The 13,040-nt window shown below is 38.8% G+C and overlaps 1 protein-coding gene across 1 annotated transcript; it reads right to left on the bottom strand.

Annotated features, from left to right (window-relative positions):
- Nucleotides 1-1,099: 1,099 nt before the first annotated feature.
- Nucleotides 1,100-12,208, bottom strand: LOC128994386 (40S ribosomal protein SA). Its single transcript, XM_054418924.1, has 7 exons — nt 12,123-12,208; nt 9,660-9,820; nt 6,756-6,961; nt 6,013-6,171; nt 4,751-4,879; nt 1,691-1,903; nt 1,100-1,224 (listed from the first exon to the last, which is right to left on the bottom strand). Exons 2-7 carry the CDS (start codon nt 9,790-9,792, stop codon nt 1,144-1,146), a joined length of 921 nt encoding a protein of 306 aa, XP_054274899.1. The 5' UTR covers nt 9,793-9,820; nt 12,123-12,208; the 3' UTR covers nt 1,100-1,143.
- Between the last annotated feature and the right edge of the window lie 832 nt (nt 12,209-13,040).

Genomic DNA, 13,040 nt, shown 5'->3' with positions numbered 1-13,040 from the left:
GAATCGCAACTTTTAAAACCCACTTCCACCACAATAGCACGGTGCTCAGCCGTCCACAGCTCCATGGTTAATAAAAATGTCCACACGTAGGCTTTGGAATGCCTCTATTCCCGACACCCTCTACCACTCACACGCTCGACAGGGCGGCAAAGAATCTAAGTGAACACTCTGAAAATGACGTCATCTACTCAAATATGTTTGCAGGTAATTAAGAAATTGATGTATTGGGTAAAAAAGTAATATAAGAAAAAAAATAATTCTTTGGGAAGCCAATTTTTAGACTTGGAACCTCTTATATGCATCGTCACACTTAATTTACTTTGAGAACTTAAGCTGGGATTTCCTAGGCGCGGTAGCGGAGCGCGGACTCCGCTCGTTTTCCTAGAAACAGAGCGGAACGCCATGTTAATCCCATTTCCACTCTCCACCCTCCTTTTCCACGTCTAGGAAAACCCGGCTTTACTTTGATCAAATACTTAGACCAAGATTACCAGCCACCCTGTATAGTCAATGATGCCCATTGCTTCCTCCTTCCTGTTTTAAAAATTTTGCCTCAATGGGCTGGTTGATTTGAATGGGTTTAGTATTCGTGCACTATCTTCATAAATAATATTTCCGTTTGAAAAAAGTAACATGTTCCATTATAGTTAAATCAATTATGTTTTATCTTGATTTATCTCCAAAGGGTAGCAGCACTTTTGAGTTTTTCAGCAACCAATTTGCTATAATTTTTAAACAAAAATGTTTAATCAGATAAAATAGTATAACCACAAGCACCACTATTTTTGCTGTCTATGAATTAGTCCTTAAAAATGGAAAAATCTTTTGTCTTTACCATTTTTTTCCCTTACGATTTTCTGGTTGAAAGTTGTTGTGTCTGTTTCTGTCAGTGTTCCTGGACTGAAAACTCTCACACCCCTCAGGTAAGCTGGCTGAACTCCACATACCTTTTTTTAATATGAAAACTTGTATAATTCTTTCCCTCTTAAGTGCTACCATTATATTATTACAAAATCAGTTTCCTGCCAAGGAAAAAACATGTTACCACTTGATTTTTTTTGGGACGAAGAAAACCAAGGTAAAATATAAATATGCAATGTAAAAATTTTCACTTTTTATTCAAAGAGAGTTGTAACCAACATTTTATGCCCAGCTGGTAGTGTTGGTGGAAGATCCCCACTCGTTTGCAGTTCCAGTGGCAGCCCAGTCCCCAGTGTCGACAGCCTGAAACGGATTTACAGATGTCTTAGTATTAATTTAGCAAGAGACAAGATTTAAAAGCTGGACAAAATACTTTAAACTGAAAAAGATAAAAGCACAAATGAAATAATGTTTACTGATCAAATTCATGGTTGGCATGTATTGTGCAGAATGGGGAGCTAGTGATGACAAGGTAATGCCAAAGTGGCTTTCCTGAAATTAAGGATGGTGTGAAGAGACAATAAACATGACCATGTCATTAAGCACACAGTATAAGGCCTTGTTCCACCAGCACTTTGCAGTGCTTCAATAAGAGTCAATGCCTATGTTTCAGCTGATTATTGTATGTTGTTTGACTCTACTTGCCCTAATTTTAAACTGCCCATATTATTTTTACACTCCACTTTACACTCATGGTAGTTATATAAAATCAAGGAAAAAAGAAGAAAGATCTTGAACAAGGGTTGAATTGAACAGATTAGTTCATTACCGGTGCTGCGGTCCAGTCCTCGGTGGCAGCAGTAAAGGCTGCTGGTGCAGCTGCTGCAGGAGCCGCGTCGTCAGCCCAGTTGCCGTGTGACACGGGCGCTGCGGGTACCTCAGCAGTCTCAGTCCAGGTCTCGGTGGGACTCACATAGTCAGCCTCCGCCTTCACAGCAGGCACAGGGGCAACCTCCTTGGTCGCCTGCTCCTCCTTCTCAGCCTGTAACAAAAACTCCACTGTCAGGGTGGCCGAGTGGTTGTAGTGCTGACGTTTCTGAAGATCACTGGGCTTTAAGGCCGGTACACACTAGGACACCCGGTCGCATATCAACCGGCAATCTGGTTGACTAGCGACTAAGTTGATGATTGAATGTTTTATTGCTGGGGGGTACAGACTAGGATACCTAGCACTTTCAACCAAGCTGGAAATCAATCAAAATTTGGTGGGGATAGACAATGTGTTTTGTTCTGGTTCGCGCTTAAGCCTATCTAAGTGAGTATCTAAGTGACAACACCATGCCCCCCGACGAAGAAGAAATTGCTGCCAAAGTTTTGATTATACAGGGTGTATACTATTTTATTAAAGTGAAATTCCAGGTTTTTTCCTGGTTTTTCAAAGTTTTTCCAGGTACCCGCGTATTTGTTTGGTTCCACTTAAACTATAATCAATTTAAGACTTGCAGCTTAAGTATACAATATAAACTTACATCAAATTTGTTTCAAAGTCTAGTGGGCTAGTAGTGTTGAAAAAGTAATAATTTTCATTATCATCATTACTTAAGTCCACGGAAACATCGTCTCTCTCGATAGCAGCAAAATCATGAATATTATCTTCATTTTTTATGAACACATTATCAACGGCGGCAAAATCCTGAATATTTCCTGCGGTCGTGTGGTCGCTTCCCACGGTGACGAAAACCTCATCACAGTCTTAAGTTATCATTAAAAAATACTGGACATCTCCCGCGGTATGTATACATTATCGCTGTCTCTCGCGATCACGGAAACGTAATCATCGTCATCCACGATCGCGGCAAAATCACGAAAATCTTCAGCGGCCGTGTGGACATCATCACGACTCCCTCGGTCACGTAACCGCGATCACGGCAAAATAACAAAAATGTTCCGAGACCGTGTAGACACCATCATTGATTCCCGCGGTCACAGGAACGTCATCGTTGTCGTGCGCGATCTCAGCAAAATCATGAATATTTCCCGTGGCAGTGTAAACATCATTGTCGTCGCCCGCGGTCAAGGAAACGTCATCGTCGTCGTCCGCGATCTCGGCAAAATCATGAATATTTCCCGCGGCAGTGTATACATCATCGTTGATCCCGCGGTCACATAAACGTCATCGTCGTCTCCGGCGGTCACGGAAACGTCATCGTCTTCGTCCACGATCTCGGCAAAATAATGAATATTTCCCGTGGCAGTGTAAACAATATCGTCGTCACCCGCGGTCACGGAAACGTCATCGTCGTCTCCCGCGGTCACAGAAACGTCATCGTCCACGATCTCGGCAAAATAATGAATATTTCCCGTGGCAGTGTAAACAATATCGGCGTCACCCGCAGTCAAGGAAACGTCATCGTCGTCGGCCGCAATCACGGCAAAATCATGAGCATATCTCGCGGCCGTATAGAAATCATCATCGTCGTCTTTCGGGGTCATGGCAAATCAGGAAAATCTTCCGCGGCCGTGTAGACATCATCATTGCCTTTCGGAGATATGGAAACGTCATCGCCGTCGTCCACGATCTCGGCAAAATTATAAACATCTGTAGACATAATCATCGTCGTCGCCCGCGGTCAAGGAAACGTCATCGTCGTCGTCCGTGATCTCGGCAAAATCATGAATATTTCTTGCGGCAGTGTATACATCATCGTTGATCCCGCGGTCACGTAAACGTCATCGTCGTCTCCCGCGGTAACGTAAACGTCATCGTCGTCTCCCGCGGTCATGGAAACGTCATCGTTGTCGTCCGCAATTGCGGCAGATCATGAACATTTCCCGCGGACGTGTTGATGTCATTGTCTATCCTGCGATCACTGAAACGTCATCGTCGTCTCCCGCGGTCACAAAAACGTCATCGTCGTCGCCCGCAATCGCGGCAAGACGCATTTTACGACTACAATCTTCTACCGGGGCTAAAATAAAAATCCCGGAATCGGTCCAAAAATCCCGGCTTTTTCCCGGTCCCTTCATATTTAAGGTTATTTCCCAGTTCTCCCGGTTGGTATACACCCTGTTATATTTAAAATTATGGGAAGTAGGGAAGAAGAAAGAAATTGTTTAGAAGATTTTGGGTTAAAGGGTGGCTTTAACGTAGAAATAGTTACAGCCACATTGGCACTCCTACGAGCTTTGCGACTTGAAAATCCTCAGGATTATAAGAACTATTTACATATGTCAGATGACAGTTTCCGTCATACTAAGCAACCAGTGACGCCCGTGACACCTCACATAGAAAAAAAGGACGGCAGATTGAGATTTTAACATAGTTTTGTTTCGTAAGTTCATTTTTCGTTGTATTGCGCATGCCCAAGCTGTTTTTAGATGATCAACTTAGTCGCTCAACCGTACACACTCTAGTTTTTTTGAGAAATCCGATTGCCCGGCGATAAAATGGTTGATCGGAAACCCCCAGGTTTTCGAGACATGTCCGAAAACCAAAATGTTGCCTGGCAACCTACAAATCGTCGTCAATCAAATTGACAGACCCATACACACACGGTGATATTTGTGCAATTTGGTCGCTCGTCAACCAGGTCGCCGGTTGATAAGCGACCGGGTGTCCTAGTGAGTACCGGCCTTAACAAACAAAAGGTCAATTCCAATGATAACAAGACCAAGATTAAAATGTTTCTTGACACAAAAATGTAAAAAGTACCAATGGCATAAATAAACAAAAGAGTGTGTGTTACATGAACTGATGAACACATTTGCCAATGTTATATTGTACACAATATGAAATGTTATGTTGTACTATTGGGTAGGCTCTAATACACCTTTAAAATAACAATAAGCTTAAGATAAATGTCTGGCTTATCAAGATTGATAAACATACCTCTTCAGGGTCTCTGTAGAAGAAGAGGTCGACAACGACGTTCCACTTCTTGTCCCTGGGCTCAGAGCCACGGAAGTGTAGGACTTCTCTGGCCAGCAACCACCACATGAGACCGATGGAGTGGGGAGACTGGAATACATCAAACACTTACATCAACATAGAATTTTGTTTAGCAGGTGTTTTTACAGTCAAGCAAAAATAGGAACTGTGATCAGGCACTAGATAATAGGTCAATTTAACCAAAACTAAATTCTAAAAAACTTATTGCCTACATGTACATAAAAAAGCCTTCAAAGAACTTATAGGCCTAAGATGATTTTTTTAAATAACTAGCTGACCCGGCAAACTTCGTATCGCCTAAGTTATAGGTTTCCCCTAAGACAGACCGATGGAAAGAAAGTACCGTTACGTTTAATTTTCAAGATGATCTCGTTCGCATCGCTCAATCACGTCCTGGTTGAAGTTCGTTCGTTACGCTCACTCACCTTTGGGTTGGAGCTCGTTCGCTGCGCTCACTTGCCTTCAGGTCAGCTGCATCTAGCAATGATACTCATTCGCTACGCTCACTCGCCTCCAGGTTGAAGTTCGTTCGCTACGCTCACTCACCTTTTGGTTGCAAATTAGCTGTTGTCATAAATGTAAAAGAAATAATAGTGCTGCACCCTGTTGGTAATCCTTGTAACTTTAATGCTTTTGAACATCATAGAACAGAACCAACTTGTTTAATTGAAACAGCTGTTAAGATTCATTAATTCCATTTCTCATAAGGTTAACATGGGAAACTCCAGAGCCACTGGGGCAGAGCCCTTTTAAGAATTTCGAAACGGGAAATAGTTAACGTCCGATTCGCATACCTACAGAATTTACACACCAAATTTCATAACGATCGGTGAAGTCGTTCCGGAGGAGTTTGCAGACAAACACTGTGACACGAGAATTTTATATATTAGATAAAAGTTAAAATTACAAAAATAAATAAACAACTACAATAAATTAATCAAAACTAGCAAACATGTAGTTATTCAGATCTAACTGTAGGTGGTTACATTGATTAAAATTTCACTGGCTTGTGATTATGGCGGGATCAGGATCATGTCATGTGATAGGGATTTTCTTTACAAAGCAATGAAACACTGTGAATAAAAACTTCTGGTGTTTTTTTTTTTTTTTATATATCTTCCAGTCCTGTGTTCAAAGACTTTTACCCGGTTACCAAAATTTCAGTACAATTCCCATTTTCTCCAGTCGAATATACACCATACCTTGTTGCTGCAGGGAATGGCAATGTCAACAAATCTGAGAGGAGAGTCGGTGTTGCAGAACGCAATGACAGGAATGTTGACGTATGAGGCCTCAGTGATGGGCTGGTGGTCAGTGGCAGGATCGGTCACCACTAGCAGACGAGGCTCTCTGAATGCTGCCTAAAACACACCACGCACTTCCACAATCATTTACACCCAGTATAAATTGTATTCAAACAAAGCATTACCAGATTAGAGATTAATCCACCAAAAAGTAGATTCCTACTATGGCACAGCCCTAGGTAATATTAAGCAGAGTATGGAGAAATACCCGCCTTAAGTTCACTGGGGGGGGACTAGGTGGTGGCTTATTAGGTTACAGCGTAGTTGTCTTTTGTGGCTTGGTTCAATTTTGTAGGCCTAAAATTATTGTATGATTTGTGAACCCAAGTAATTCAAAAATATACTTAGCATTGTTAGAATTTATTTTACACAAATGTCATTAAAATTAGACATTTTGCCCAAGTTTTTTTTAACATAGTCTGCTAAACAGTTTTTTAATCAGTGTTTTTGGCTATAGAAAACACACTTAGTCCTCCAAAAGTGACAGAGCATTTGCTTACACTTATTTAAATCCCATATATTTTTCTCACAATGTATAATCCCATAACAAGTCACATAGCCCTCCATTGGTTAGGACAAAAATAAAAAACACCCTAATTAACATTGTAAACGTTTTATCCACATCCTTACTACAGACCTACCTGGATCTGGTTAGTGAAGGCTCCAGGAGTAAAGCGGCCAGCGATGGGAGTGGCTCCAGTGTAAGAGGCAAACTTGAGCACGGCACGTTGGCCCATGGGCTTAGAAGAGATGACAAACACTTCACTTGGATGTTCGATGGCAACAATGGCTCGTGCAGCCAGAAGAAGCTTCTCCCATGTGCGGCGCAGATTGATGATGTGGATACCTTAGCAAACAAAACAATTTTTAAGTAAACTGCAAGCAAGCTTTTTAAGCTAGGCCTCTGCACATGCAAGAATTTGCTTTAGCAAGATTGTTTCATTTCAATCCTTGAAGGTAAATCAGTGAGAGTCTACTTAAATCCAGTTGACCATTTATTTCAATTAGAATAATCCTAAGTTTACTAGAGTAGGCCTACCATACCATAATAAGATTGACGATTGCAATGCATGTTTTTCATGTTAAAAGCAAATAAAGACATTTCAACAAATACTCTCAGTCTCTTATATTTTTATGCTCTTTCATCAAACAATACCCCATTGCAAACCTGCAGACTAAGCGAATTGCCATTTACCAGATTCAACTTAGCTTACATTTAAATATTTCCCAAATATGTCAAATTTATTCCCTTTTTAAATAAATTAAGATTAAATGAGTACCGGTAGTTAGGTTTGTAGCAACAAAGGAGGTAATAAAGTGTGTTCACCGTAAAATGTCAATAGATAAATGACAAAAAGGCTATTTTACAAACTTGATAAAATATGTCTATAACCCTATAACCAAGAAAAACAAAAACAAGCAAGCTAGGCTAATGCAGTTAGCCTATAATTCTTAGCTCTCTAAGAAAAAAATTGTTTCTTTTAGCGAATTTCCCTATAGGGAAGTAGCTATTACCGTAGGTCTCATGGTACGGTAAGACCTAAGCCCGGGACCGATTTACTTTTTCATTTTGATGTCCCCAGAGGCCAAAAACACCATTCGTTCAAATTTTTATATATCTATATATATATATATATATATATATATATATGTAAATATATATGTATATGTTATATATATATATATGTAAATATATATGTATATGTTATATATATATATATGTGTCCATCCGCACGATAACTTGAGTAATTTTTGTCCGATTTTGATAAAATTTGGTTTGAAGGTGTAAGGCGGGATAAACTAGAATGAGTTCGCCAACCAGCATGATCGGACTATGGGAACGGGGGTTTATGGGGGGTTTTATGGGGTAAAAATAGGTTTTTCCCATTTTTGACCCTAAAAACATGAAATTTCACAATTTCTTTTTAAACCATTTTGTAGAGCTTAAAAAAACAAATAATTTAGTATATTGAAGCGTTATTATGCGCCTATTTGTTACGGAGAAAATTCAAAAAAATTGTAATTTTGAAATTCCCATGTTATTCTTATGGAGAATAAGTCAACTGTTGTAGTTTGCTTGTTTATGAACATATTTTGATCGATTTTGGAAAATACTTTTATTTCTTACTAAACTATTCTCAATTTAAAAAAAAAAACCTTTTTACCCTCCCTGTTGCAGCAAACCTAAGTACTCGTTAAACTTATTCTATTTAAATAGGAAATAAATGTGCTATTTTTATGGAGGCATTTTAATGTAAATCTAATCAGGTTAATGGAAATTCGCTTAGTCTGCAGGTTTGCTGCGGCGGGGGTATTTTCCCTAACCATAAGTAGCATAAAACAATGCTTCAATAGGTATAACTTTTTAAATAAAGTTTGTTTTTAAAGTTAAAAATTGTTGTGCTCTACAAAATTGTTTGGAAAAAATAATGTTTTCTTGTTTGGAGGGCCAAAAACTGAATGATGGGGAAACCAGTTTCAACCCCATAAAACCCCATTCCCATTCTTAGTCTGATCATGCTGGTTCGTGACCTCATAAGCATTATAATGTAGGTTTAAACTATTTGTACTGAATGTCATAAAAATAGGATCATTTTTACTTTAGTTAACTTAATAGGCTTACAGTGAATAAATAATACAGGGTAACAAAAAAGTCTGGAAACGGCTTAATCTGTTTAACTAAATCTGATAGAAAATTGAAACCTTTCACATCAACTAGTATACCTACTTATGTAAACTACTTTATATGCAAGCATTACCATTATCTACCAGTCAACGTACCTACCATTTTACTCACGTTTAAGATAATTTAAATACTTACTCCTCATGGGCCGTCCCCTATTGGAGTGGAGATCAAAATTCAACTAGCTCCGAGACTAATATTATTCAATATTCAAACCAAAATAACCGGGTTTCAGCTCTCTAGCTTATGTTGACTAATGTATTAGGTCTACCAATACTAAGGCCTGTGCAGGTATTTACCACAAGAACTTAGGACAACCGCAATTTTGTAACAGATGAACCTTTTGAGACGCGGTTTCCGGCAATGAACTCCACTTGCCCAGCCCTTTAGAATAGTGTGCATATTAACCTACGCTTACATTAAGATTATCTACCTACTCTTCTCCTCATGGGCCATCCCCTGGTGGAGGTCAAACAATGAATGCTTGCAAAAGGTAGTTTCATGATACATAAGTTGATGCAAAAGGTTTGATTTTCTAACAGATTTAGTTAAAAAGATATTAAGCCGTTTCTAGACTTTTTGGTCACCCTGTATTTAACCATGAATTTGAATGGATGGTGTTGGGCCTCTAAGGCTTTAAAAAACAAAAAGTGAATTGGTCCTGAGGCTAGGTCCTACCATGAGACCTACGGTAATACCTTGCTTAGGCTACCATGAACCTCACCGTCACAACAGGAAAAAAGACATTTCATCTAAGTCAAATATTCTATAAATAGAGTTCTTTAAAGAATATCTTGAGAGTTAATAAAAATAAAGTAAGAATTATTGGTACCTATGTAAATTACTAAGCATGAACACTCACCGTCAGCACGACGTTTGTAGACATACTGCTCCATCTGGTAGTCCACATTCTCGCTACCGATGTGGGTGCCAGCACACAACATCTTGGTTACATCTTCCTCTTTAAGACTTAGCACGTCTAGTCCTTCAGACATTTTAACGCTTTGGTAAGTAATGGAAAGCCTGTAATTAAAAATGTCCACTGTAGTTTTTGTCTCAAGTGTGGAAGCTAAGAAAGGTTGAGTAGTGAAGTGAGAAGCTGAGTTGATGAGTCGAGTTGACAATTGTCATCTCATTCACAACTCGAGTTGGTACAAACTCGTACGGAGTTTGCCAAAGCTAGGCCTACACGAACTGGGAACGTAACGAGTCCCGACTCGCAAAACTTAAATGCTATTGGCTCAAAGCGAGTCAAGAAACCGAATTGATACAGAGAAAGCCAAATCTTTACGAACTCGCAAGTAATGAGATGACTCGGGAAACTTAAACGCTATTGGCTGAATGCGAGTTGAGCCAACTAGCCAAACTATCTAGGCTAACCCTATTGGCTGCGTTCAAAGTCAACCCGAACTCGACGGATGAAAGCCGATGTTTCACGATAATACCTGAGTTGAGTCTGACTCAAGTTGACATACTCGTATAGTAACTTAGTCGTGAGTCGAGTTTGACTCGAGTCAAGTAAATAACTTACTCGACTCAGCTATATTCTAGGCATCAGTCTGACCTTGATAATAGCCTAGTACCGGTAAATCTTAAATACCCCCGCCACAGTAAACCTGCAGACTAAGCGAATTTCGATTAGCCTGATTGGATTTAAACTAAAATGCTTCCTTTAAGTGTCACATTTATTCCATATTTAAATAGGCTAGAATTAGTTTAACGAGTACTTAGGTTTCCTGCAACAAGGAGGGTAAAAAGTCTTTGTTTGTGAGATGTTAGTTTGGTAAGAAATTACTTAATGTATTTTCAAAATTGTATTAAAATATGTTCATAAACAAGCAAACTACAACAGTTTTCATTTTACCTAACCATAAGAATAACATGGGAATTTTAAATTAAAGTTATAATTTTAGCGAATTTCCCTATAGGGAAGTAGCTATTACCGTAGGTCTCATGGTAAGACCTAGGCCCGGGACCGATTTACTTTTTCATTTTGATGTCCCCAGAGGCCAAAAACACCATTCGTTCAAATTTTTATATATCTATATGTGTCCATCCGCACGATAACTTGAGTAATTTTTGTCCGCTTTTCATGAAATTTGGTTTATAGGTGTAAGGCGGGATAAACTTGAATGAGTTCGCGAACCAGCATGATCGGACCATGGGAACAGGGTTTTACGGGGGGTTTTATGGGGTAAAAATTGATTTTTCTCATCTTTGAACCCTAAAACACAAAATTTCCCAATTGATATCTAAACCATACTAAAGAGCTTAAAAAAACAAATAATTTAGTATATCAAAGTGTTTTTGTACGGTTTTTGGCAACGGAGAAAATTCAAAAAATTGTAGGCCTTGAAATGAAAAATTCCCATGTTGTTCTTATGGAGAATATTGAAAATGTAGTTTGTTTGTTTGTTTATGGATATATTTTGATCAAACTTGGCAAATTTATTTATTTTATACTAAGCTATTAATATTTTACTAAAACACACTTCATTAGTTTAAGTTTCCTTGTGGCAGCAAACCTAGGTACTCGTTAAACCTAATGTTAATTAAATGGATTTAATTGAAAATCATTCAGATGGAAATTCGCTTAGTCGACAGGTTTGCTGCGGCGGGGGTATTTTGGAGTTTTTTCCATCGTAACCATTAGGCGCACAATGTCCTAACGCTTCAACGGTTATCATAATTTAATGATAGAAAATCCAGACTCATGTTGTCTTCATTGATATTCGACCAGCGCCACTGAGTACCCATGTTTTAGTGGTCAATAATCGACCAGCGCCAGATCTAGGGTTAAAAATCCCATTGTAGGCCTAGCCTACTAAGATAGGTAGGCCCTAACTCCTAATATTATTTACACCATCAATAACAGTAGTAAAATCATAAGAACTAGGCCTAGGGTGCGTAGAGGCCTACCTGAGATTTTGGAATTTATTGGATAGCAGATAGGAGGGCTTCCTAACGTAGCTGCAACTGACAACCGAGCTTATAGGCCAAGGTACTGTATTTTTGTCTCATTAAACTGAGTCAACCTTCAAGCCATTAACTTACACAACCAAACCAAGAATAAATGCTTTACAAAACCATGGAATTACTTCTGAGAAGACAATATTTGAGCTAAGCCTGGTTTGTGCCAAGGCACCCACGTGAAGAACGACGATTCGAGGTTAGCAGAACAATAAAACCGTTGCTAAATAATTTGGAAATGCACTTTCAATATTTTAACACATCAATTAAGCAATTGACATTTTATACATTCAAAAGTAGGCCTAATTAATTTTAATGGCTATTGTAAAACTAAAATATTAACAAGTTTACTTACGTCGACAAATGCCACAAGAAGGTATCTCCAGTAAAGAAAGAACCGGAATGGACGAAAAGAAGAACAAAACACGAAAGGCGGGTCGCGGATCTTGAAAAGAGTGACCAACATTGACCTTGTCCTGAACATAACAGTGTTCTGAAAATACTGGCATACGTGTAATAAAATAAAACCACCACTACTTTCAAAACATTGTTACGGTAATAACATAGTTAATTATAAAACGATTATAATAACTGACGGTAAGGTTGGTTAGATACACCAATTAGATAGCCTGATGCTCGAAATCGAGCAAATATAAACTGCAACTTGTAATAGAAAATTAAAAAAACATGAACAACAAGACCTCAATTAAAGAGTCATTCAAAGAGTCAAGTCTATGACTAATTATAGAAATATGAAAAATATTATGTTGTAAAAAATTATAAAAGTAACCTACAACTTAAATATAGATCCGCTCTCATACAGCTTTGGTTATCTCTTATGTATTGTAGCACGGCCACCGAGTTAAAGGTCGTGCCTGCAAGCGGGTGCCCTCCACGGCCGCCTTTAACTGTTTAACTCCAGGCCGCGGCCTTCGAAGTGGCAACGTCGCAAGTATGGTTGTAGCAGCTGTTTTGTTTGGAAGCAGCTAATAGTTTGTGTATATACGAAAGCTCGGTTACTGAACTATTGAATCAATTGAGTCCACTTTAAATGTACAGATATAGATTTTCAATTCATATTGTTTTGGTTTTCAATTATGTATGTTTTAATTTCAATATTTTAATAAATGAATGTTCATAGGTAAATTTAAATCAATAGAACTAATGAGCTTACGTCACCTGTCTTATGGGACGTCTGACACTAAACAACCCTACTTAGGACGTTGCCAAATCTACCAGGCCGTGGGAGTTAAAGGCGGCCGGGGTGCCTACT

The sequence above is a fragment of the Macrosteles quadrilineatus genome, unplaced genomic scaffold, assembly GCF_028750875.1.
Source record: "Macrosteles quadrilineatus isolate MER2022 unplaced genomic scaffold, UCM_ALF_1.0 Scaffold_5__1_contigs__length_97177068, whole genome shotgun sequence".
Taxonomy (NCBI): Eukaryota; Metazoa; Arthropoda; class Insecta; order Hemiptera; family Cicadellidae; genus Macrosteles; species Macrosteles quadrilineatus.
This window is presented reverse-complemented; position numbering and strand designations above follow the sequence as displayed.

Coding starts and splice junctions, on each gene's coding strand:
- LOC128994386 (XM_054418924.1), bottom strand. CDS start 9,792: ATGTCTGAAGGACTAGACGTGCTAAGTCTTAAAGAGGAAGATGTAACC. Junction 6,172..6,755: donor CCTTCACTAACCAGATCCAG/GTAGGTCTGTAG, acceptor GGTGTGTTTTAG/GCAGCATTCAGAGAGCCTCG. Junction 4,880..6,012: donor CCATTCCCTGCAGCAACAAG/GTATGGTGTATA, acceptor GATGTATTCCAG/TCTCCCCACTCCATCGGTCT.